The 25,725-nt window shown below is 49.5% G+C and overlaps 1 protein-coding gene across 2 annotated transcripts; it reads left to right on the forward strand.

Annotated features, from left to right (window-relative positions):
- Positions 1-1,296: 1,296 nt before the first annotated feature.
- ZIC3 (Zic family member 3) lies at positions 1,297-11,975 on the forward strand. Of its 2 annotated transcripts, none has more exons than XM_047844579.1 (3): positions 1,297-2,356; positions 3,509-3,672; positions 11,826-11,975. In XM_047844579.1, the coding sequence occupies exons 1-3, from the start codon at positions 1,297-1,299 to the stop codon at positions 11,973-11,975; spliced, it is 1,374 nt and encodes a 457-aa protein (XP_047700535.1). The 2 variants fall into 2 exon arrangements, with proteins under 2 accessions (XP_047700535.1, XP_047700534.1); XM_047844578.1 differs by lacking the exon at positions 11,826-11,975 and adding an exon at positions 4,523-4,702.
- The last annotated feature ends 13,750 nt before the right edge of the window (positions 11,976-25,725 follow it).

Raw genomic sequence — 25,725 nt, forward strand, 5'->3', positions numbered from 1 at the left:
GACTATAGCCACCACTCACAAACCGAAGAGTCAACGCTTGGCTCAGACGGAAGGGAGATCGGCTCTAATTGTAACCGTTTCCCGTCGTTTGGGCCTCGGACGGCCAGCGGCAGCTCGGGGCCCGGACGGCGAGCTGGCCGGGCTGGGTCGGTGCTCTCGGGGCCATCGGGGCCCACAGTGGCGTGTGGGGAGGACGCGGCTAATGGGCCGCGAACGTGGAACTGCTACGCCCGCCGCAGGATCGGCGCCCTGCGGGCGCCAAGAGGGCACTTTCTCAGGGTGGTGAGGCGGCGGGGGGCCAGCGCCGCGCCGACGGTGGGAACGATCCTTGCGGGGCCAGGAGTGCATTTGGCCAAAGCGGGTAACGCGCGTGAGGGGTGCTGGTCCGCTTCGGGCCGGAGGCGAGCCAGGGAGAGGCCCGGCTCCGCCCCGCCGGCCGCCGATCGAGCCCGGCTCCGCTTCCCCCACAGCCGCGCAAGCCCCGCGGAGCCCACTCGCGGGCGCCGGGCCGCCGCCGCCGCCTCACCTGCCAGGCGCCGGGCCGCGGCCCAATCAGCGGCGGTCGCTCGGCCGCGGCTGCCATGTTCCCCGCTCCGCGCTGCCAATCAGCGTGGCGGCGGCCAATGGGCTTCAGGGCCGGGGGTCAGGTGACCGCGGGCCAGCTGGCTCCCGATTGGCGCGCGCCGCGCGGCCTCCCGCTCGGTTTATGTGAGAGGAGTGAGTGATTGACTTTATCAGTCCAAGGACATTACTCTGGAGGCGAAGAGGCTGGGACTCGCGCGGCGAGCGGCGAGGACCGAGCCTGCCTCCAGCCCGCTGCCCGCCGGCCGGCCACGAGCCGGCTCTGCTACTAAGCGCAGCCCAGCCGGGAGGCCCGCGCCGAGGGAGCCTTCTGGCCCCGCGGCGCTGCGCTCTCGGGGAGAGGAGGGGTGCCCGGGACCGGATTGGCCAACTCCGCCCTCCACTTATTATTTTGCTTATTTTTCTTTGTGCGCGCCTGTTAGTTTGTTACACCAGATCTAGTCCCAGAGTCTTTTCTCCTCCCTTCTCCCCGCTCCTTCTTCCCCCCTCCTCCCCCCCCCCTCCTGCTCCTCTACTTCCCCTCCTCCCTCCTATCCTTCTGCAGGAGACTCTCCCAGCGACGGAAAGTTGCGGCCCCTGGCACCGCCTCGGGGGTCTCCCGGCCGTGTCCAACCGCCGCCAACCGTCTCCGACGACGGCACTTCGAAGATCTCCTCCTTCGCCCGCACCCTCGCTCATTTCAGCGCTCTCGCCGGTGCCCAGAACGCCCCACCCATGACGATGCTCCTGGACGGAGGCCCGCAGTTCCCCGGGCTGGGAGTGGGCAGCTTCGGCGCGCCGCGCCACCACGAGATGCCCAACCGCGAGCCGGCGGGCATGGGGCTGAATCCCTTCGGGGACTCGCCCCACGCCGCCGCCGCCGCCGCCGCCGCCGCCGCCTTCAAGCTGAGCCCCGCCGCGGCTCACGATCTGTCTTCGGGCCAGAGCTCCGCGTTCACGCCGCAGGGCTCGGGTTACGCCAACGCCCTGGGCCATCACCACCACCACCATCACCACCATCACCACGCCGGCCAGGTGCCCAGCTACGGCGGTGCAGCCTCCGCCGCCTTCAACTCCACGCGCGACTTTCTGTTCCGCCAGCGCGGCTCCGGGCTCGGCGAGGCGGCCTCGGGTGGCGGGCAGCACGGGCTCTTCGCCGGCTCGGCGAGCAGCCTGCACGCTCCAGCTGGCATCCCCGAGCCTCCTGGGTACCTGCTCTTCCCCGGGCTGCATGAGCAGGGCGCCGGGCACCCGTCGCCCACAGGGCACGTGGACAACAACCAGGTCCACCTGGGGCTGCGCGGGGAGCTGTTCGGCCGCGCCGACCCGTACCGCCCGGTGGCCAGTCCGCGCACGGACCCCTACACGGCCGGCGCGCAGTTCCCTAACTACAGCCCCATGAACATGAACATGGGCGTGAACGTGGCGGCCCACCACGGGCCCGGCGCCTTCTTCCGTTACATGCGGCAGCCCATCAAGCAGGAGCTGTCGTGCAAGTGGATCGACGAGGCTCAGCTGAGCCGGCCCAAGAAGAGCTGCGACCGGACCTTCAGCACCATGCACGAGCTGGTGACACATGTCACCATGGAGCATGTGGGGGGCCCGGAGCAGAACAACCACGTCTGCTACTGGGAGGAGTGCCCTCGCGAGGGCAAGTCCTTCAAGGCGAAGTACAAACTGGTCAACCACATTCGCGTGCACACGGGCGAGAAGCCCTTCCCGTGCCCCTTCCCGGGCTGCGGGAAGATCTTTGCCCGCTCCGAGAACCTCAAGATCCACAAGAGGACCCACACAGGTAAGGGGGAAGGCAGGCGGGCGCGGGATTGACCGCGGCCCCGCGCCACCCAGCCGACTGGCAGCGCGAGGGAGAGGGGTGGCGACCGGAGAAGAGGGGCGGCGCCCCGCGGGGGCCCTTCGGAAAAGAAGCGCTGTCAGTGTCCCTCCACCTCTCGCCCTCCCCGCCCTGCGGCGCTTTTGCCCAGTTCTAACTTCCCGGGCTGACGGCCCCGCGGTCTCAGGAACTAATTGGAACCTTCTCGCGCCCAGGAACCAACTAGCGCCGCCTCTTTTTGTCTCTCTTTCTGGGTTACTAGGAAGGGACTCCGAACGTGTTGAGAGCGGATGGCTTACCAGCGACTCCGCTCTCGGCACACATTCGGGGAGGGCAACCATAGAAATGCTAATGAAAACTAACTTTCGGTTACTTCCGCTCTTTTCTCCCCCCCCCCCCCCCCTTGATTGGCACATCTCCTCATTAAATGACTGATACTTTTGTCAAACTATTTTTATTTGGAGTTCCAGGTTCAATTCAGTCCTCCGGGAAGAAAGCTAAAGTAGAAAAGGCACCACAGTTTCGTGGCTTGTTCAGAACATCTTGTAAAACTGTCCGGAGCCCCTGGATTGATCTAGTTTTCTCTTTTCCAACGTTAAGTACGCCGACCCGTGCTTTTTAATACTGGGTTTAGCCAAACCGCTGCCTTTGAAAGAGGCGAATTAAAAGGTACAAAGAAGGACCCGAACGGGATTGTCCCGTCCCCGGCCCATTGTCCCGCCCGGGCTGGGTTACATCGCCGAGGTGGCGGCGGAGCGTTGGCCACGCGTTGGGAGCCCCGGGCCGAGGGGGGCGGGGGGGGGGTGGTGGGGATGGAAGCACAAGTTAGGGGAAACTTTGGTGGAGCCTGAGGCTTCCCCATCCTGCGCGAGAACAAAGGGACGCGCAGGTTCCGGGCCGGCCGTGCCCCACCCCCGCCCGGACCAGCACTCCCCGGCCCTGCAGGCTCAACCCGCGCTCTCCATTTTTCTCCAGGGAAACGAGATGCCACGGCCGCCCCCAGTCGGCGCTCCCTCTCCGGCCAGACCGCAGGGCGCTCCGTCTCCCGCTGCTGGGCCCTGGGAAGCTCCGGGCCCTGACCGCATTTTCCCCCCTTTGCGTTTTTGCCTTTTGCAGGTGAGAAACCTTTCAAATGTGAATTTGAAGGCTGTGACAGACGCTTTGCCAACAGCAGCGACCGCAAGAAGCACATGCATGTGCACACCTCGGACAAGCCCTATATCTGCAAAGTGTGCGACAAGTCCTACACGCACCCGAGCTCTCTGCGCAAGCACATGAAGGTAATTACCTCTTTATTAGCGGTCGGCGGTTTATAAACACTCGGCCCGACACCGGGCCGCGGAACGGAAGCGCCCGCGCTGCCAACCCTGTATCCTCCACGTTAAATCCGATTTGCTCCAGCGGTGACACCTTGAACCCATTTTGGGGGCCCGCGGGGGGGGGGGGTGGGGAGGGCGGGGGGAGAGCACGGTGGGGAGGAGGAGGGAGCAGAGGGAACAATTGCTTGTTTACTGGGAAGCTCTAACCGAGCTCGCCGGGGCTTGGGGTTGCGGTGGCCGCGTCTTCCCGGCACTGCCCGCGGTGGGAACCGAGAGAGTGCCCGCGCCGAACCCGGGGGTGGGTGCTTCCTTCGCTCTACGGCTGCCCTGCGGCTGCCGACCAAACAATAGGGCCGAGGAGCCTGGTCTGATTCCCACCCATTTGTCTGAGACCTCGAAGTGCCCTGGGCGCCTGTGCCACCTTTCTCTGTACCTGCTTTCCCAAGCCGCAGCGGGCTTGGTGAAACCTGGGCCGGGAGTGAGTGTTCCATAGGGCCCCCAAGACTAAGTGCTCATCCCACTCCATCGGCGGAGAAAGGGCAGGAGTGAAACCCAGTGTTGTATTCCTTTTCCATGATGCCAGTCTTAGGGCTGAAGCTGTTCTCTTGGCGACCATCTCCGGGTTTTGTAGACCTCGGTAATCCGGAAATTCAAAACAACCACCCCCCCCCCCCCAAAATCAGCGGCATTTCTCGTCTAAGTGGGTCACTGGGCGGTCTTGTTCCTACAGTGCTCGAATTCTGCTCTTGTTTTTGCTTGCACGATGCCAGTTGGAATTATATTCATTATAATATATACATGTTAATTTTAGGTTCATGAATCTCAAGGGTCAGATTCCTCCCCTGCTGCCAGTTCAGGCTATGAATCTTCCACTCCACCCGCTATAGCTTCTGCAAACAGTAAAGATACCACTAAAACCCCTTCTGCAGTTCAAACTAGCACCAGCCACAACCCTGGACTTCCTCCCAATTTTAACGAATGGTACGTCTGAGGACAAACACAAACCCTGTTAACCATAGAATGGACCAAATGCATTTTAAAAAGAAAACTGAGACCAATCAGACGGAAATGGAGTTTTAAGGCGAGAGGCCATATATAGGGTTACATCTTGTCAATTGCAATTGTCCAGGAAGGTTTTGGGGGCAAGATCCAAAAGTAGTCATGCCCTGTTCTCAGGAGTAGAAAATACGTTTTGGCGTTTGAAGGATTTTTCCAAACAAATCTCCTCACTGCTTTTTCCTCCCTTTTCTCTTGCTCTCTGCACACCCCATTCCTAAGCTCCTTCAGTGCATTTTAACACTTGTCCTGTTTCTTGAGAGGAAGTTATAGAAGGCTTGGTGGTGGTGGTGATGTTAAACGGTGGAAATTCTTCGCCTTAGTGGTGATTGTTTAAACTCTCACAGTCTTAAACCGTGCCAAAGTCCTGTTATGTCTTGAACTTTTCCTCAAAGCATTACACTTGTGAATGTATTTTTGTCTAATGGGGTCGAAACTGTTGTTCGGTATTTTTTCAGGCCGAGGATGTGATGTTACTCTACGGATTGTGACGTTTAGTATACGGTTGCCTTTTGTAATAACTTTTTTTTTTTTTTTTTTGTAAATACATATCCACTGATGCCATATTTATCGTTTGTAATTTAATTATTGCTACAAGTGCCGGGAACTGAACAATATTTATGGAAAAATGTTTTCTAACAAATGCTGTACAGCTTTGGATTATAACTGCTTTAGCATTAAATTTTATTGTTTTGAAAGAAGAACACAATTTACAGTTTTTGAACCACTGACTCCTTTCTCTTGTTTTGTAACAGCCTCCTTCTACAAAGAGGAGACGTAAGCAAATGAAATCTTGTTTGTTGGTATTTATAACTCACGCAGATCCCTTTTTTAATTGTTAAATTATTTTTCTATTGCAGTATAGATTCCTTATAGTGTCAGCTTCCATCTGGGGAGACCCTCCTTTCTTTATCTCTAGCTCAGATGGTTGTTTAACTGCGAGTCTAAATGTGTTTGTCCTGGATTTTCGGCATGCAAATCAAATATTACTGATCAGTTCAGTTAGTGGCCATGACATCTCAATCTTGTATTTCAAAGACTGAGAAGCTGGATTTAATCATCCCTGCCCTCCATATATAAACATAAGGTAACCTAATGAGTTTTATGTCCCTTAGTTTTTTATTACCTTACATAAAAATGAACATTGTGGCAGGATGCATGTCTGTGTAATCTATCGAGAGATCACCCATATACATATATACGTTTGTATCTATGACTTATCTAATCTGCCTATCAAATCTATCTAGCTATCTATAGATTTTCAAAAGTAAGCGTATGTCTGAAACAGTGGTGATGAGTAAGGCCAGTCCAGCCGTGCTTACTTACGGTTAAAGTGCTTCTTAAAAAGACCCATAGTCCATTGACAATTTTGGAAGGCAAACGCTGATTTGTTTTGCTGTATATAGTTCAATTCATGATTATCACAATTCTTCATAACGTTTTTATAGCGGTGTGATAACTGCAGCGGTTCTGAAATGATATTATGGAAAGAAAAAACATTTGCAAAATATGTATTTTTAAAGTTCATGGTTTATAGGCACAGATGTTAAGAGCATTGTTTCCATTAAAATCAATAACAATGAAAAATGGTTGTTTGCTTTGTGATAAAATATTAACAATGCATTTAATCTTCAGCGAAGCAGCTCATTTGGATAAACAGTTCTTTTACAGTTATGTGGAAAAAAAAACAACCTGATTACTATATTGGGGGGTTGGAGCGGGTTAGAGTATCGAGAGACTTTAACTAATTTAGGGTGCCGTTTAATATTGAGACCCCAGTCTCTGCATGAGTAACCAGCTTGCAAATCAGCAAATATAATGGTGGAGATAAGGAATTGTAAAGAATTAGAAATGTAATGAATAGGTTTAAGTACCTCCTTCTCTTGAAGGGAGCAATGCTCTAGGTTTTTTGGTGGCCATCAATTTGGTATTATACATAATCATTTTGAATTATAGAATCTTGTTTATTGTTCTTTTTGAAGAAATAAAGTCTTGGCACATCTTATTTATGTTACAACATTTTTGTATTTAGTGCCCGCTTTTTTTTTTTTTTCCATGTTCAAATAAATCAACCTTAAATCGAAATGCTGAGAGAAATGATGATGATTAAAAGAAACTTTGATTTCCTGGATACAGTTGAAGCAGCCTATTTTCAGTTACCTACTGATCTTTGTCAACAACTATTGACAGTTTCTAATGGCAAACTGCTTTGATGCAATTTTTTGTCTGTGGAGAATGGGGTTTTTTGCACTTTTCCTCCACCAATAGACAAGGCAAGGGCCCGAATGCCATGAACAGAGAGATTGGGATGACTTCACAAGCGATGAGCAGGTAACCTGGTCAGTATACCACTTCTACCCCAGACATTCCAATCTTGACCTTGACATTGAGGGTGCTGGACCAAATTCCTATTTCAGGATTTTTCCTTCACTTCAAACCCGAGGCCGCTTTAAATGCTCAGCAAGTTTTCAGAAAGTCTATATTCGTAATACTGGCTCTAGATGTGTTCCAACTGAAGTCTAAATCGTGTTTTTCTTCTGAAATAGGCACTGACCTTCCACAATTTATTGTTTTCTCCCTAAATTTCCTCTCCCAACTTAACCCAATCTTAAATGGGAGTTGAGTGATGGGTTGGTTGCAAGTTTCTCTCAGAAACTTGCCCCCCGCCCCCCGCCATTACATATACCAAAATCTCTCTTTCGGAGACATAAATCAGAGTTTGGTTTTTCCTTAGTGGACTTGGTATTATTCTACCATAAAATTTTGCCATAAAGCGTTGTGTCCTAGGAGGGGAAGACAGCCATTAACAATGATGATAAGCAACATTTTGATCACGTAATGGCTTTGCCCCTCTATGTGATCTGCTGTAATTCTGGCGCAGCGTCATATTTCTCAAATAGTCTGTGTCCTCTGCCCTTGTCATCTGTTGGCAAAGAAAAGTTTATTTTAGTAGAAAACTTTTCACAGGCATTTTTTCCTGTAATCTGACTCTGGGGGTGCACATTTATATTCCTGAATTTTCAGTCAATACCTTAAAGAATAAGCACCTGCCCCCCCCCCCCCCCCAGCTGGAAACCATGAATGTCAACTGGGCTCTTAGTGATCTACCTGTTATTTTCCTTCTTGCACCTGGTGAGACCTTTGTTAAAAGTCCATTATCTTTTCCAAAATGGGTGGTTTAGCTTAAGATTTCCACTGTTGGGTGGGGAAAAGGGAGGTGTCTATTTCCAAGCAGACAGAAGTCTGGCCTTCATCCAGTTTGGAAGGTTAAAGATCAGGGTCCAGGCTAAGCGGGACGGTGGGTCTTAGCTACTGGGAAGGTTGGAGAGCGAGCAGGGACCGCCTCCGCTCACAAAGCCTCCCAGGAAAGTTGTGCTCAGGACCTCCTCGCCCCTCCCCCCTCCTCGCCTCCAGCTGTCCCCTTGCCTCTTCGCCCCTGGCACCCTCTCCTCCCCCTAAAACCCCTCCCCCGCCAAACCGAAGAGGAAAGTCGAACGGCCTCTTGCCACTTAAGTTTTTCTGTAAGAATAGCCCCCGGTGTGCCCTGCCCTGAAGGGCGGCTTCTCGGCCTGGCAGCCTGGCTGGTTTTCTCCGGCTGGCTGGCTGACCCTCGAGGCTCAAGCCTTTGCCAGGGCTTTGCCCCAGGGACCAGGCCGGGCGTTTCGGAAGTCAGGGCTCCGGCGCGGCGTTCCTCGGGCCCCTCGTCGGGGCGCCCAGAGTCCCTGTGCACACACCAAGCTCTTGCAAGTCCCGGTCGAAGCTCGGGCGGGGGGGGGACCTCGTTTCCTAGGGTCAATTCTCTCGCGGTCTCGGCCCGCTGACCCTTTGACCTCCACCTACAGGGCCCTTGGCGGCCGTAAGCCGGCGGTCGCCCGGGTTCCGCGGACGCTTCGCGCCCCATCGCCTCCCGGCCTCATTAGGCCGGCGGGGCTGTAAAGCAGGAATCAGCCGCTGCCTAATCCGGACCTGGGGTCAATACGAGCCCAAACAATGGTGAGCTCCGAAGGCCGCAGCGTAGCACTGGCCGCAAACTTTGTGTTCCATTCATTTTCTCCGGGCGGTGGGGGAGGGAGGAGAGGGGAGGGAGACACTCGGACGCCCGGAGGCTGCTCCCGGCCGCCGGGGCTCCTAAGCCGGCGTCCTCCGACCCGGCCCTCCCGGTCTCTCCGCAGGGCCTGGACTGGAGGGGCGGGGGGGGGGGGGGGGGGGGAGGGGGAGGCCCGGGGCCTGGTCGGCGGCCCGCGCGGGGGGTGCGAGGGTCCGAGGGCCGGCCCGGAGGGGGCTGCCCCCGCGCCGGGAGCGGACTTTGAAGTGGGTTTTTAGCGCGCACGTGCGAGAGCCGGGCCGGGGCCCGAGCGGGGACCCGCTGCGAGGAAAGAGTAGGCTCGGCCCGGGCCCCAACCCCTCCCCCGCTCCCCGTCGCTCCGGCCTTTTCAAGCCCGCCGCCCCCCCGCCTCCGCCCCCACTCCCGCGCAGGCGCACACCCCGCAGCCGTCGAGCCGCTCTGGCGGCCGGGGGGGTGGGGGGGTTGGGGGGAGAGTTGAAAGCGGCTTTGCAGCGCCGCGGCCTCGGCGGAGCGGGGAGGGGAGGGGAGGGGAGGGGTGTGGGGAAGGGGGGTGGTTTTGGGGGCGGCTCTCGAGTGGTGAACATGGCGGCCGGATGCGAACCCCCGCGGAGCGCAGCAAAGCGCTGACTGCGGGCTGCCGAACTGTTGTGTGCTTTAAACTCCCTCGTTATTCCCCGGCTCCGAGCGCCTCGCGGCAGAATGTAGATCGCGGCGGCCGAACGCAAAATTGTGAAAAAAAAACGGAAGCGAAGAAGTTCTTCCAGGGCATTCTGGGCGTGGGAAGTTGGCGAGCCTTCTGGGGGTTGGGGCTCCCAGGGGACTTGGACTTGAAACCCGCCGGAGGCCGCCCCACCCTCCCGTCCCGCTCGAAACCCTCTCCTCCCGGGTCGGGGGGGGGCGGGGAATGCCATTTTGAGTTCTTGTGCCGGGTCGGGAGGCCACAGCACCTCCGAGCCCCTAAAACTGCCAATGTGCGGGACACTTTCTCTGCCAAGGACAATGGCGGGGCCCCGGGAGGGGAGCACGCAGGTACCATTTCCGAATGAAACGCCCCTGCTTCTCGCCCGAGAGGTGCCATCGCGAGTTCGAACCTTACGCGTTGCTCGGGCCCCGTTTCCTGCATATCTCATTTAACCGTGGGCCTTTGAAAAATGGCACTGTCGCAGCTTTTGTATGTGCTGGGAACAGCTGGCGATCTTACGCCAAGTGGGGGGGGGGGGGGGAGAAAAAGGTCACAGTCCCGAAAACTTTCATTCAGCTTTTGCTTAAGTGCCTAAATGCCGGCGGGTGAAAGAACCCGCGGTAGCTCTGGGATCTGAGGCTCGTGGTTTTTTCTGCAGAAAAATGTTGCACATTCACCTTCGGCCGTGTGTTTCGTGAGGACGGGGGGGGGGGGAAGTGAGATAAAAGGAGGTAGTTGTGGACCCCCGCCTCCTCTAGGAAAATAAGCGGACGAATTCTTTCGGGTTGCGTCTTCGTGGAGGCCGAGAGCTAAAGGAAAAGGCAGCCTTCTTGGGGCTGCCCACTGTCAAGTATTTGGGCACCTGAAGGTGTGGGGCAGTTCCCGGGGGGCCACCTTGGGAAGGGTCCCAGGTGGGTGGGCAGGTCATTAGCAAAGCTGGCCCAGATCTGGGGGGGAAATCTGCAAAACAGTGCCTTTATCTGCAGAGAACAATTGATGGGGTTGTCTTTCCTCCCTTTCAGTGCGGAAAGAAGACGGCTTTGGAGCAAGAATTTGGAATATGCATTTAAGTTGTCGGGCTTTGCATTGGAAACCCCTGGGCAATTAAAATCATAAGCATGCCTTGTAGTATTTTCTGTCCTTTTCTTATGTGTAATTCCTGCAAGTCAAAGGGGCCAGAGCCCCTTCTGCAGTTTGGAAACTTGTTTTGAAATTGCCACCAAACAGATCTTTTTTTCTCCCCCCCCTTCGGTTGAAGTTTCCTTCCCGGGTTCAGCCACTCCCCCCCCCACCCCCTCCCTGGAATGGAGTATTGACATCTTTGAGAGATCAAAGGAAGTAGGTGGTCCTTGGTCTATACTTTATTTTTCCAATGCTGTAGTTGGAACCCTGAGGTTTGGCTTTCCCCTGGGTAAACCTCTTGGTGCTGAAAGTGTGAAAGATGAAAAGTTCATTAACTTGAAAAAGCTTTAGCTGGTGGTCAGGCACTTTGTCTCTCTCAGAACCACAGAGCCCAGATTGTCTCTTAAGGGGACGTTAAAATCAAGCTAAAGATGCGCTGGTGAACTGCCTCCCCTGGATACCTGCGGTGTTCTTTGGGTCATTTGATATGGTAAAGCTGGTTGATTTGCATAGGGGTTATGTGAATGGAATTTCTGCAAATCTGGATGAGTGATAAACCGGTAGAACTCTCATATTTGTGGGATGACTCTGAAGGGCCCTGCTTTTTCCCACTAAGGCTTGGTTTCTATCATAACCGTCGAGATTTGCAGCTTGAAACCCACTAAGTTTTCAGGAAACATTAAAAGGGCGGGGGGGAGTGGTTCAGGGTACTTGGGCTGATAGCACAGGAGCAAAACTTCTTTGAATGAGATTCAAGAAACTCCCTGTTTCCAAAAACAAAAACAAAACCTGCATCTCTTAACAAAAGAAAACATCCTTCTTTAAAAATCATGTAATAAAGCAGACAAATTTGCGTAGTGTTTATGTGATGACACGTCAACCTGTTGACTAATGTGATGAACAGAGAGAAAGGTTGAGCTTACAGTAAGTGTTAAAATAGCCATCAGCAGAAGGCAAGTTTATTATGTTTGATCTCGGATAGGCTGTATATGTTGTCTAACGTGTTGTATTTAAACGCAACGTCTGTAAAGATCATTTGCACATACGGTGTGGAAAAGATTCCATTGTGTTCTATTATAGACTAGCATTTGAAACAATTATTTCCAATGAACATTTTAAGATTTTTTTCTAAGCGTAAACACAGCCTGTTTTGACCTGTCTGCAGTTCACTTTTTGTTTTTTTGCCAGTGTTGTCCTGCTTGGTATCCGGGACAGTCTCTAATTCCTGACGAAGAACTTGATACTGACGTGGGTATGCAGCAGCCAGCCCTCCATAACACTACCTATCCTAAATGCAGGGTTCACGCCCAACCTACTGTGCAAGAAATGATTTACTGATGAGGTTTCAAAGAAAACCACATCAATTTGGATGTCTGTTACCTTGAAGCGATCATTGTAAGAGTAATAGCTTCCGGAGGTATAAAAAAGACTATTTTCTTCCTTTGGTGTATTTCAGTCTGTGTTGAGCAATCATTTGTGAAAATGGAAAAGCGAAACCCCTCTCCCCCCTCCCCCGGCCTTCACACCCTGCCACTTTAGGATTATCCGTGGGAAGACGGAGGTGAAGACTGGCCTGATTCATAACCCAGTGTGTATTATCTCATGCATTGTGTTGACCTTGTTGAAAGTCTCTTTCAAATACCTGCATCGCACATGTGGGGCTAACGTGTTGAAAACTAGAAACACGCGTGCTTGTTCTGTTAATTTTGTATGTTTGTGTTCAAAAAGCAGTATCCAAGATCCCTACAGTTGTTGTTTGACCTGAATAAAACCATGAAAACGTTTTCTGATTATTGTTTTATTACAGTGACAACTATAACTCCTAAAATAATGTCGACCGACCTGTTGAATTGGGACAGTTTATATTCTATTCACATGTAGTTGGGCTTCCCCTGAGCGATGAACCTGGGGGAAAAAAACCCCAACCCGCTGAACAAACCTCAACCAACTGTTCTGAGCTCACAGTGTTTTCCCAGAGGGACTCAGGGCCAGGTGCTGGGGAAGTCAGGGGAAAACTTCCAAGTCAAGGATTGATGGGGTGATAAGAAGGAAGGACTGGAGGCAGGAGTTGGGAGGAACAACAGCATTGGAACACCACTCTTTGGGTGAGAAAGGGAAAGACAAAGCTAAAAATAGCCTCAAAGAAGAAAGGAGGGCCTCCAGACATTGCAGCATAGAACATTACATGCCTGTTATTCAGGGGCCCCAAAGTGGTTCTTGGGGTAGACAAGTTGGCAACCATTGATTAGGACACTTACAGAATCATGGAACATAGGTGTTATTAAAACACAAGTTGTCGTTAATTAACTGTAGTGTTCGAGAAGATGGAGACACTTCAGAGCAATTCTTCGAACTCCAGATACTTGATTTCTCATTTTAAATTTAACATCGGTAATCTAACGTAATCTGTGAGTGGCCATCGTTCTATTTATTTGACGTGATTATGCCGTGATGAGGTATTGTAAAATCGCAGCCTGATAGAGTATATGGCTATTGGCTTTTTTTTCGATCCAGTTTTATTAAAATTTCTAAGTAGACTGATGATACTGTAATTTTTAAGGAGAGGGAAAACGGCCCGTCTCCCTCTGATTTTTGTCGTTCATTTGCATCAAGAGTAGGAGTACAGGCCGGTCAAGAAAGACTGTGATTCTTTGATTCTTAGCTCCCTGAGAGTTGACATTTTTATAGCCCCTAGAACAGTGTCGGTAGAATTTTGTTTTGTTTTGTTTTTGTTTTTCAGAACAAGAACTGTGTTCTTTCCGACAGGCAGCGGAGTATTATAATGGGATTATTTAGAAAGCCCTTGGAAAGGTGGACTACAAAGTTGTGCGAGAGGCAGCTGCACTGTGATAATAATACCTCCTAGGGTTATTCCAGGGATTAACAACAACAACAACAAAATTTCTTAGGGTATCTAAGAAATACTGCATTTCATAAGCATAATGGCTAGATCAGGCACGTGGGTTTATGAACATAGCCATGAATATTTAAACGCGTAAAATTAAAATGTTATTAAATGCCTGTTGTTCGTTATCTTCCAATGAATGCACTTATTCTTGGATCAAAATAAGTTGTGTACTTAAAATCTGTAAGCATACTAATTTAATGGCTTGCTGGTAATTCGGTACAATTTCACTTGAGTCAACAGCTTGATTCTTACTATATTTAAGTTAAGTGACAATTTTACAGTGTGAAAATCGGCATTCACATTTAACAAAAGATGAAATCGGATGGCGTCTTAAATTATTCAGTTCCCCCCACTAAATTTATGTTGGTATTACGTGAGTGTGACTATAGAATAATGAGGCCCATTTTCTTATGGGGCTTAGAAGCTAGCTTTGAAAGCCATTCTCAAAGAAGAGCCCCCAAAATGTTTTGACTGATGTCAGCATCCTTAGAATAAGTTTACAGACTCCCTAGGTGATGGCCTCGCTTAAGATAAAAACAAAAACCAAAAAACAAACAGTGGCCACCAGTCTAATTACTTTACAGCCATACTTTTGGTTTTATTACGTCTGAAAGTGAAGAAATGCTCCATTACAGCATTATGAGATGCATTTTTTTCCCCTCAGGGCTAAGTCTATTCCTGGAGCAAAACAAAACAAAAACGCCAAACGCACTAAGCTCCTCCCAAATGAACTGTCTGGGTGGGAAGTGTTTCTTTCCTTCCCACTGACTTTGGGGGCTTGGAGCTTCCCAGACAGGCGGTACTGCTGAATGGTAATGGCTTTTGTACCGAGGCCTGGGAGACTTTTCAGGATTCCTTCCTCAACTGCTGTATCACTTTTGTCTATTTCCTTCTGACTTTGCCCCATTAGATGCGGGGCGTCGGCCGTGTTCTGAGCGTTGGTTGTTAATTACTTAGCAAGAGCAAGGTTGTCTTAAACGACCTATTTCAAAACTGACGTCTAGGGCAGTGCTGTAGTGCCTCCCGTGGCCGGATCCTCCTGGAGGTGACATTACTCTAGAGTCCCAAGGATCAAATCAGTCAGCACAGTCTTTTCCGGTAAAATAGGAAGGTAGGGGTGGGGGTGCGGGGGCAGGCAGAAGAACACCCTCTTTGATTCTTAGAGAAGTGTTCCTGCTTCTGTTGCCTTTCCTGGGGGGGGGGCGGGGGGAGAAAAAAGACCTCTTTGTGTTTATATCAGGTCATCAGAAACTTAATGGGTGAAATGAGAAAAATGTGATTGCCAACAATTCCCTCTGTAAACCATGCGTTTTAACATCCCGATACCAATCCAATGCATGGGAATTGCGTACAAATGATTCACGAACGTCACCCAGCCAGAACTGACACGGAGAAAGCTCACTCGTGTTGTGTTTTTGCAGCTAATCACCAGCAGAGTATGTAATTGGTTGGCCAGCTGGTAACATTTCTTGGGGGAGACTTCGCCATTCTTTATTAAAAAAAAAAAACGTTTAGCCCGGGTATTCACTGAGATGTGACATCTTCCTGGTTGCGGTGATAACCCCAAACCAAAGGTGTTTCCTCAAGTCCTGACCATTGACGTATTAAATGAAGACGTTCAGTTGAGCAACACCAGTGACTTCAATTGATTCATCAGTCGCCAGTATCTTGCAGCCATCATGTTTCACTTTGCTAACAAGCTGGTGCCCCCCATCTGATGCCAACAACCCCGGTCTTTCAAACAAATGACATGTTCGATAAAGAAATCTTTTCAGAATCATTATGCACTTCGGCATTTGTCTTTTCTTCCAGCGCAGCGTCTGTGCCTCGGTTCCAACAGGCCATCTATTCCTCGATCATTTCTGAGCCTTCCATGGTTTTTGAGCCTGATTTGCGGGTGTATCAAGGAGGTGAAATGAAGCTTCTTCCGCTGAATGTTATGTCGCTGAACACCACAACACCATGTTTCTGTCCCAGGCGCTAGATTTAATCTTGTGAATGAGACTGCAGGGAAGCGTTCTCACCAGACTTTCTGCGAAGACATTGTTGTGCTCGCAACTGAGTGGGGGGAGGGGAGAGAAACCCTTATTTAGGAAAAACATGGAGGACAACTTTTTTGGATGGTCTTGGCTGTGGGTACTTGAAGGTTCATACTACTTTTGGAAGTGTTGAAAGTTTCAGAGCTCTGAACCAGTGGAATGACAATTCATACGGTCCCACCGGCCAAAAATGGATGCAATTCATCAGTGAGCCCTGTTTACCCGCATAATTTGCTTTTGCGTGCATAAAACTTAATCTCTACTTTGCATGTGTCCAGACTGCATGCATCTGGCCCCATTAGATTCCCTGTAATTGCATACTGACTGATTGTATCACACAACTATTTGAACGCCGAACTGAAGCCCAAATGCTTCTGGTTGGCCTTAAACTGTAATCACTTTGGATAAGTGAATAGTTGGAATGTACGACTTGAAAATCAGGACCCAGGACGAGGGCGCCTCCCTACTGAAACAGCAACAGAGAGAAAAATCTAGAAACAACGTTGAATTTATAAACGAACCAGTATGGTTTTCTACTGGGCAGATACTAAATCAGAACACGAATCGGTAATCGCTAAGCACAAAATCCTGATCCACGATAAATATTTTATCACGTCTTCTACACTTGCTCCTTGTGAGTGTTTGAAACCGAGCTTCCACATACAGTATAAACGCGTTAATTAAAATCAAATCATTTTGAAAAGGTAATCGTGCAATGGTTTTCAAATTGCATTCATTTCTTTAAATGTGCGGCCTCGGGCATTTTGGGTTGGGGTTGGGCGGGGGGCGGGGATCGATTCTGTAGCCCGCACTAATTGAAACTTATTTTGTGCATATATGGTGTTCAATAAAGGAAGTGTGGTTTGCGTGTGCACGCATATGCGTTGATTTAGATCGAAAGTATGTGTTCACGTGGGGCGCCTGGGTGGCTCAGGCAAGTTTAGCTTCTGACTTGGGCCCGGGTCACGGTGTCTTCGGATTCCGAGTCTCCCTCTCTCTCCGCCCCTCCCCTGCTCTGGCTCTGGCTCTGGCTCTCTCTCCAAAATAAGTAAACGTTTACAAAGTTAAAAAAATAAAAATAAAAAAAGTATGAGTTCCCAGAAGTCTGGTGTTCGAAACTAGCGTTCCTGGTAGAATCAGGAGAGAACATTCTTTAGCTACAAGAGAGGGTGAGACCCATTTCTCCAGCGCTAGAAAAATATTGCAATCGCCGCACGTGGCTCGAACGAGTTTTACGTGTATCGTCCGGAATGAAAGCAGGGGAGACCTCACTGATCCTCACGTTGAGCGTTGGCCTCAGGCGCGTGTGGCACGTCCCGGGCTTTTCTGCTCTGAAATGGTTACACTCGGGGCACGATCTGACCACCACTGCACCAGTCCGGCAACTTCTCCGCTTGAAGCCTCGAGGAATGGTCTCAGGCAAGACTTGCACTGCATGCCTCCTTGATTTCGTTAGGCGCTCTACAAGCCGGAGGAGAGAGAGCTGTATCGAATCCAGGCCAACACTTTGCTTGCACGGAATACACCATGTAATTTAACCGACCTTCTCATTTTGCTTCTTTAGATATTTTCACAGAATTATGAAGGTCACAGGGCCACCTGATGTGTGTCTTGTGGATCACCTGTATCAAAATTTCTTGGGGGTGGTGGGGAGGGGGGGAGGCCGCTGGTGGACCCAGTCAGTAGAGCATGCAACTCTTGATCTCAGGCTCCGTGAGTTCGAGCCCCGCGTTGGGCATGGAGCTTACTTAAAAAAAAAAAAAAAAACAAACAAAAAAACAAACCCCGCAACAACATGGGGCACCTGGATGGCTCAGTCGGTTAAGGGTCTGACCCTTGATTTGGGCTCAGGTCACGATCTCACGGTTCTCAAGGTCGAGCCCCGCGTCGGGCTCTGCCCTGACAGCATGGATTCTCTCTCTCCCTCCGCTGCTCGCGCGCCCTCTCTCTCTCGAAATAAATAAAACTTAAAAAATTATTTTTTCAAACAAATTTAAAAAACCCCACCGCAACATTTCTTGGACCCAGGATAGATAAATGAAGTCAAACTTCACCTGGGGATATGCCTTTTCTTTTTTTAAAAAAATTTTTTTTTCAACGTTTTTATTTATTTTTGGGACAGAGAGAGACAGAACATGAACGGAGGAGGGGCAGAGAGAGAGGGAGACACAGAATCGGAAACAGGCTCCAGGCTCTGAGCCATCAGCCCAGAGCCTGACGCGGGGCTCGAACTCACGGACCGCGAGATCGTGACCTGGCTGAAGTCAGACGCTTAACCGACTGCGCCACCCAGGCGCCCCGGGATATGCCTTTTCAACAAGTGTCCCAGGTGAATCTGATCTCTATGAAAGTTTTAGAACTATTTTCTAGAGAATGGCGGAAATCGAAATTCTTGGAACGCTGTGCCCCCAATTTATCTACTCGTTCACCGGTGGTCTTTTAAGGGTCAGCATCTCAAAATGGCCTGTTCCACTGATCAGCTGCAAAATGACTTTTGTCCACGGCAGATTTATTTCTCCACTGTGGACAGTCGTCTCAATTTCCTCTACTTCCATTCGCCAACGTCGAACTGCCAACCCTCCAGGGACACATAGATGTAGATCTGAGGACAAATTGGCATCTACACGCAGGAGGTAGATTCCTCAGCGTGTGTTTGTTTGATTTAACATTTAACTTCAATGCAAAACCCAAGTCTTTTTGTATTTCTGATCATTTCCCATTCGTTATGCCAAAAGTCCTCCTCCACGTTTCTGCAGCTTTCTGTGTCAATGATCATGACATATTAAAAATGGTAACATTAGAAATACTGTGCTGTCTTCAGATTTCTGGCATTTCCTGGATCGGAAAATAATGCTCTCGCTTTTTCTGTAGTGGGAACAATAATCCTTCCACCTACCCTGTATTGCTTTTCGATAGACATTCCAACAGGTTTATTTGGAACAAAAAGCCAAGTCTAAAGTTAACTTTTAGCATTACGGGTGCTAAAGGATTGCCTTTCCGTGATATTAAAGATGATACCTTTTGAATGCAGCAACTAGGGGCAAATTAGTTCATCTGCATTTTGGGAGAGGTAGAGCGTTCTCTGTCGAGTCTTTTCAATACAAGGAGCTCCCAACAAATACTGTTGGGTTCCACCACGATTTCCTTTGAGGTTTGGGGTCATTACTTTTTAAAAATCAATCCACTCATTTATTTTCAAAGTGAACTCTACCCCCGCCACGGGGCTCAAACTCACAACCGCGAGATCGAGAGTCACATGCTCTCCCGACTGAGCCAGCCATGAGGTTTTAGGTTATTTTTAAACCCACAATTTATTTCTGTCTGGAATCAGTGCTAGTTGGAGTCTCCGGATTACCCCACAGGAAAATTTTTTGCCAATTCTCTTTCAACTTTAATTCACTAGGTAGCCAGATGATGGCACCATGATAGATAGTGTTTGTTGACCCCGGACAAAATGGGTGGGTCGGGCTGAGGAGGAGTCTAGAATTGGAGTGTGCTTTGAAGTGGGCTTCTGATGTAGGAGCCAGCTTCTTTTCATTGTTGTGTTTTGTGTGTGTGTGTGTGTGTGTGTTGAAGTTTATTTATTAATTGAGAGAAAGGGAGAGGGAGAGAGAGAAGGAACGAGCAGGGGAGGGGCAGAGAGAGAGAGGGAGACAGAGGATCCGAAGCGGGTGCCGCACTGACCGCAGAGTGCCCTACGTGGGGCTCGAACTCACCGGCTTCGGGATCGTGACCTGAGCTGGTCTGACACTTAACCAACTGAGCCACCCAGGCGCCCCTGATCCAGCATTTAACTGCAGGCGGGGAGCAGAGAAAGGGAACCAATTAGCCTGTGGCTTGGAATTTGTAAGGCAGGAATTTTGTTTTCCGAGCCCCCTCCTCCTTTCCCTATTCTGCTTTGAGAAGCTCTCAATCTATCTCAGTTTAAAGCTTTGGTTTCCAAGTCAGACACAAAGTAAACCAGCTGAATCTCCCCCAAATTAGAGAATAAATAATGAAAGAGTGAAGGAAAAGTATGTTAGCACTAATTATTTTTCACTCCCAGAAAAGAAACACTGCACGTTCGACTTTGTGTGTGTGTGTGTGTGTGTGTGTGTGTGATTTTTGACCCATGCGCTTTCAAAACACGCACGTTTCCTCAAGACAGCACGTTAATTCATATCAAGCCTCTTCTATCTTGAGGACGAACTACAATAACGTTGACATAAACAGTGCTTGCAGAAAAGAATTGTACAAACTCAGAGAGCCCTATTTTTGTCTGTGGCTTCTGGCTTTTTTAGCTCTCTTTCTTTCTTTCTCTTAAGTCACCATTTCCTGAGAACATGTTGAGTGCATTATTTACTTAGATGTCAAGTTTGCTAAATCTGGCTCATCTAATAAAAGTAGCTCAGGCCGTCACATTTGTAGTTGTGTGGGGCTTAATTTCCGGCTGATTCTGTAAATCTTCCAATTCCTTTTCCGAATTTCGGGACCGATCTTTGTGTTTTTTTCGGCGTCAGATTTCCTCCTAAAGGTGTCAGAACAATATTTAGTGAGGCTTTCTTAGCCTTTGGATTGTGGAGGGGATTAAGGAGGTAGCTGATTGCTAATATCATCGCGTCCTCAGTAAACGGCCATCTTTCTAGTGGTGGTGCCTCCAAGTAGATTTCATTGGCCGTTTGCGAACTTCCCCGGATTTTTAAAGACTCTCCTTATTGTTCCATAAAATGCAATTTCCTTTGTCTTTTCAGTTCCCTTTCTGCTGTTTGCAGAATGGGGCTTAAAAGTAAGATAAAAGGCCTGATACTTTCCATCATAAAAAGTTGTAGTGACAGGTCGCACTAATTAAAGTGTAACAATGGGAAGATTAGTCTTTCGGTTAGCTTTGTGCTGAATCTATACAGTATTTTCCAGAGCCCTAATTCAGAACATATTGGAGCCCCAACATCTTTAAAATATAAACATTCACACATGGGTTTTATTACAATCGGCACACTAAATAGAGGCACAGTAACAGTAAAGCTTTCGGAGTGCCGTACATGGGACAACTTCCCCTTTCGGTGCGATCCTTTTGGGGACTAACCGTTCCACTCGTGAAATCAGAAAGACTGGGCACACTGTGGTGCCAGGCGCCGGGGTTCATTCTGTCTGATGAGGTTTACTCTGGATTCTGTGGTATCAGAGAAGGAGAGCATATGTGCATTTTACCGCGTGTGTTTCCCTCCCTCGATGAAAGAGCACATCTTCAACCCTGTATTAATAAAGTAATATTCCTTTCTTGTGGCTTCAATACCACCACAAGTGCCTAATGCATTATTGGAGCATTCGTAATCCCAAATATTTGAAGCTATTGAAAGGCATTTGATGTGTAAATCATGGGACCCAGTGGGTCTTTGTCATCTGGGGTCATAGGATCACATTTGTCTGAGTAGCATCTAGCCATACGCTTTTCTGGAGATACAGAAATAGAAATGACCAGGGGCGCCTGGGCGGCTCAGTCGGTTAAGCACCTGACTTCGGCTCAGGTCACGCATGACCTCATGGTTTGTGAGTTCGAGCCCCGCGTCGGGCTCTGTGCTGACAGCTCGGGGCCTGGAGGCTGCTTCAGATTCTGTGCCTCCCTCTCTCTCTGCCCCAACCCACTCGCATTCTGTCTCTCTCTCTCTCTCTCTCAAAAATAAATAAACATTAAAAAAATGTTTTTAAAAAGAAAGAGAAATAATCAAAAGAGATCTGGAAAAATCCAGCTGGAGGAGGGCTGATAGGAAAGGTCAGAGAATTGAGCAGGAGACAAAATACTCACGTTTGCATCAGGTTTTGAAAAAAATGGTTGAGTGTTTCAATGTTTTTAAAATTAGTGATTATGTCCTCATCAAGAAAAAAAAGTACATGCAATTCTTTGTTTTTGTTTAAACTTCTAGATGTGGTCCAAATCCCTGACTTGAATACAAGTTAAACATCTCTTATTTTCTTTCTCTTTTTCTTTCTTTTTTTTTTTTGAAGATTTCACTTTTTTTTTTAAAGTAGTGCCTACACCCCACCTAGGACTCGAACTCACAACCCCGAGGTTGAGGGTCGCATGCTCCACCCGCGGAGCCAGCCAGGTGCCCCTCCCTTATTTTCTTTAACACACCATTTTCAGAAGAGGTGCCCGATTCACGCTTTGTCATCTTTAATTTCAACAGCTTTCTCTGAGGCGTTATTCGAGCCGAGGTGTTCGAACCAGGCAGAAAAACATCGGGCAGGTCTGACTGTATTTCAGCGCTGAAGATACAATACTGTGGCTGTGTCCCCAGTCGGGATGGTTGCAATGCTAACTTGTAAACGTTTGTGTTCCTTAGAAACAAATTCAACACCTAACCGAAGAGTCCCGTGTAAGGTGACTGTAGTTCAGTCGCAAGGGGAGAGAGGAGACCAGAATCAGAAGAGACCCAAGAAAAGGAACGCCAAGTGAAAAGTATGTTCATTTTGTATACTATGGACAGCTTACCTTTTCTTCACCTCTTTGGCTCTAGAAATGGACTTGGGAGGGTTGTGCTGACGGTTCTTCTTAGTGTTTTCGTGATCAGTTGACTCTATTATCTTATACATCTTCCTCCTTCCTTCAAGTTCGAACTGTTGCCTCACCTGGACTATGGTCTCTCCAGCCTTCAGGCTCTCATCACTGGTTTTTTTGTTGTTTTTGGGGGTTTTTTTGTTGTTTTTTTTTTTTGTTTTTTTACCCCCAACTGTCAGATTGATCTTCCTAACACCTCACACTGTTCCTGTCACTTCTGTGCTCAAGAGCCTTCCATGGTGCCCCACTGCTTATCAGATTAAGTACCGATTTCACAGGCTTGACACACAGGCCCTCCTCCCTTAGGCCGGCGCTGAATTTGCCGTATACCTTTCCACGCATCTCAGGGGCCAGTCAATACACTCCTTGGGAGGGAGTTAGAAATAACAGCTAGGAGAACATTCTCTGGGGAGCCAGATCAGACTTGCGTCTGCGTGACCCAGCTGTGTGGCCTCAGAACATCGGCTCACCCTTCGGAACCTGTTTTCGAAGCCCGAGAGATGTTGGCGCTCTTTAAGTAGCTCATGATATTTGGGCCTAGATTTAAATGATAAAAGAGGGGCATCTGGGTGGCCCCGTTGGTTTAAGCGTCTGAGTCTGGATTTCAGCTCAGGTCATGATCTCACGGTTCGTGAGGGCGAGCCCCGCCTCGGGCTCCGTGCCGCCAGCCCAGAGCTTGCGTGGGATTCTCTCCCCCTCTCCCTGCCCCTCCCCTGATCTCTCCCTGTGTCTCAAAATGAAATAGATTTAAAAAAAACAAAACCCACAAATGATAAAATCACTCTCAACAGTTTAGGGCAATAATACAAGCAGAGTTCCAAGCCTTAAGTCCACGGATGAGCCATTGCCAGGCAAACAGGATAGGCCACAGCTCTTGTGATTCGTTCGAGGAAGACACACTGGTGGCCCGGGGATGGTCAGGGAAGGCTTCCAGGAAGAAGAGGGATTTGAGCTGGGTAGATTTTAGGTAGGAAGAAAAGCATGAGGGGGCTGGAAGGGACACCCTCCAAGGGTAGCAGGTCCTGGCTTTGTTTGGGGGAACTCTGCCTCTATGAGCAACTTTTGTCATAAGAAGCCTTTGTTCAGGAGGAAACTTACTTCAGAGTGAGATGCTAATCAATCTGTTTGGTGATGTAAATTGGGTTTAAACAAACTACTCTCCAATAGAGTTAAAGAATGTCGCTTTTTCTAAAGATGGATTAAGCTCCGATCCCCCCACCCCGAGATGGGTATGGCTTTTTGCCCTGGGATTTCTCTCTCAGTAGATTTGGAATTGAGATCAGTCTGTGGCCAGAGAGGTTTGAGCTTTCCTGGAACTGAGTTGGACCCGTGACAGCGCTGGCTAGCCCAGCTGAACGATGGCCCCCTTGGTATTATTTGAGACTAAACATACCAGCCTTTGGGCAATGGACTGTGGACTCCTGATTATCTTTCGGGGCCATGGTATCGGGACTTGAGGAGTGAGTGGGATTTCCCCAGGAGGAAATTAAGAATCTCAGTGCCAACCACTCTGGGGTGGGGAAGTGGGCCGGCCATCTTAGCGGGCAGGACGGGAGGGGTGGCGCCTTTGGCGGGAGCCAAGGGGAGCTGGATCTGGAAATCCCTGGCGTGAGACTTCCTGAAGATTCCTGTCGGTGTGGATTTTGAAGCCAGCACCTGCTGGAAGGATCCTGCCAGGAGGTGGGCTGGGAACGGAGTGTGGACTTTCCATCATAAGCTGGTCGTCGAAAGCTACTACCTCAGTTGTCTCTCTGCACCCCCCACCCAGGTGTTCTGTAAAGTTCCGTTGAAAGGTCCAGAACTGGGGGTGCCTGGGTGGCTTCGTCGGCTGAGCGTCTGACTCCAGCTCAGGTCGTGATCTCGTGGCTCGTGGGTTCAAGCTCCGCGTCGGGCTCTGTGCTGTCGGCACAGAGCCTGCTTTGGATCCTGTCTCCCTCTCTCTCTTCCCCTCCCCCACTTGCTCACACACACACACTCTCTCTCTCTCTCTCTCTCTCTCTCTCTCTCTCTCTCTCGATGGAGCGCAGTTGTGAAAGCGGCACAGGATGGAGAGTCTTTTCCTATGTCTGACTCTCAATTGCTTTGATAGTTTACAACAAGAAAACAGAACCACACACAGTAAAGATGAAACAAAATGGAGGGGGGAAATTCTGCCCTGGCCACCCGCCTCACGGGGCCCCCAGAACCCAATGTTTCTCATCCAAAAAGAGTCTACGAAAGTGGGATTCAAGGTCGCGAGTTCGAGCGCCATTTTGGGTTTTGAAGCCAGTCGGGTGTAGAGCTTACTGAAAAAGAAAACCTTAAAAAAAAAAAAAAGAAAAAGAAAAGAAAACCTTAAAAAAATAAAACAAAATAATGGCAAATGTTATGAGAAAACATATTTGTGTAAATTAAATCTCCTATGACAGGGGCGCCTGGGTGGCTCAGTCGGTTGGGCGGCCGACTTCGGCTCGGGTCATGATCTTGTGGTCCGTGAGCTCGAGCCCCGTGTCGGGCTCTGTGCTGACGGCTCGGAGCCTGGAGCCTGTTTCGGATTCTGTGTCTCCCTCTCTCTGACCTTCCCCCGTTCATGCTCTGTCTCTCTCTGTCTCAAAAATAAATGAACGTTAAAAAAAAAATCTCCTATGACAGTTGAGCCTTGCACAGCATGAGCTTGAACAGTGTGGGTCCACTTACACGTGGATTGGTTTTGATAAATACAGTACTGTGCATGTATTTTCTCTGTCTTAGGATTTTCCGAATAACATTTTCTTTCTGCTTGCTTACGTTACTGTAAGAATACGGGATACAATGCACATAACACACAAACTGTGTGTTGATCGACTTTTCACGTTATCTGTAAGGCTTCCGATCAACAGTAGGTATAAGCTTTTGAGGAGTCGGAAGTCATACGGGGGTTTTCAACTGTGCGGGGTGGGGGGGGGTTGTCAGGGCGCCCAACCCCCTTTGTTTAAGGGTCAACTGTACTCTGTAGGGGATGAGGATCCTTTTGGTAGGTAAATAGTCACTCCCTGTTAGGCCTTTGTATAGACAAAGAAGAATTACTTACGGTTTTTTTCCTCGAGTGAGACCTCTGTCACAGAACATGTCCTAGAAATTCCCAAAATGTCGTATGAAAGTAGTGGGTGAAACTTCGACACCCACTGCAGAAAGTTCGGAAACCTTTCTTTCAAAGTTTTTTTAATGTTCACTTACTTGAGAGAGGGACAGAGACAGAGACAGAGACAGAGTGTGAGTGGAGGAGGGGCAGAGAAAGAGGGAGACACAGAATCCGGAGCAGGCTCCAGTCTTTGAGCTGTCCGCACAGAGCCCGATGCGGGGCTCGAACCCACGAACGGTGACATCAGGACCTGAGCCGAAGTCGGACGCTCCACCGACTGAGCCCCCCGGGCGCCCCGGGTTTGGAAAATTCTAGCGCTGGATCTGCCACTAACATCCCATGCATTGCAGACCGTCAGCTTTCCTTTGTTATATGTGTCACAGGAAGTGACTAACCCAATTTATATGATTCGAAAGCTTCTTCTTTTTTTTTTCTTTCTTCTAACCAGGACTGCTAAAGAAGTAGTCGTTTCTGCTTTTTTATAAGGGTAGGGTATTCGCATATCC

The sequence above is a fragment of the Prionailurus viverrinus genome, chromosome X (genome assembly GCF_022837055.1).
Source record: "Prionailurus viverrinus isolate Anna chromosome X, UM_Priviv_1.0, whole genome shotgun sequence".
NCBI lineage: Eukaryota > Metazoa > Chordata > Mammalia > Carnivora > Felidae > Prionailurus > Prionailurus viverrinus.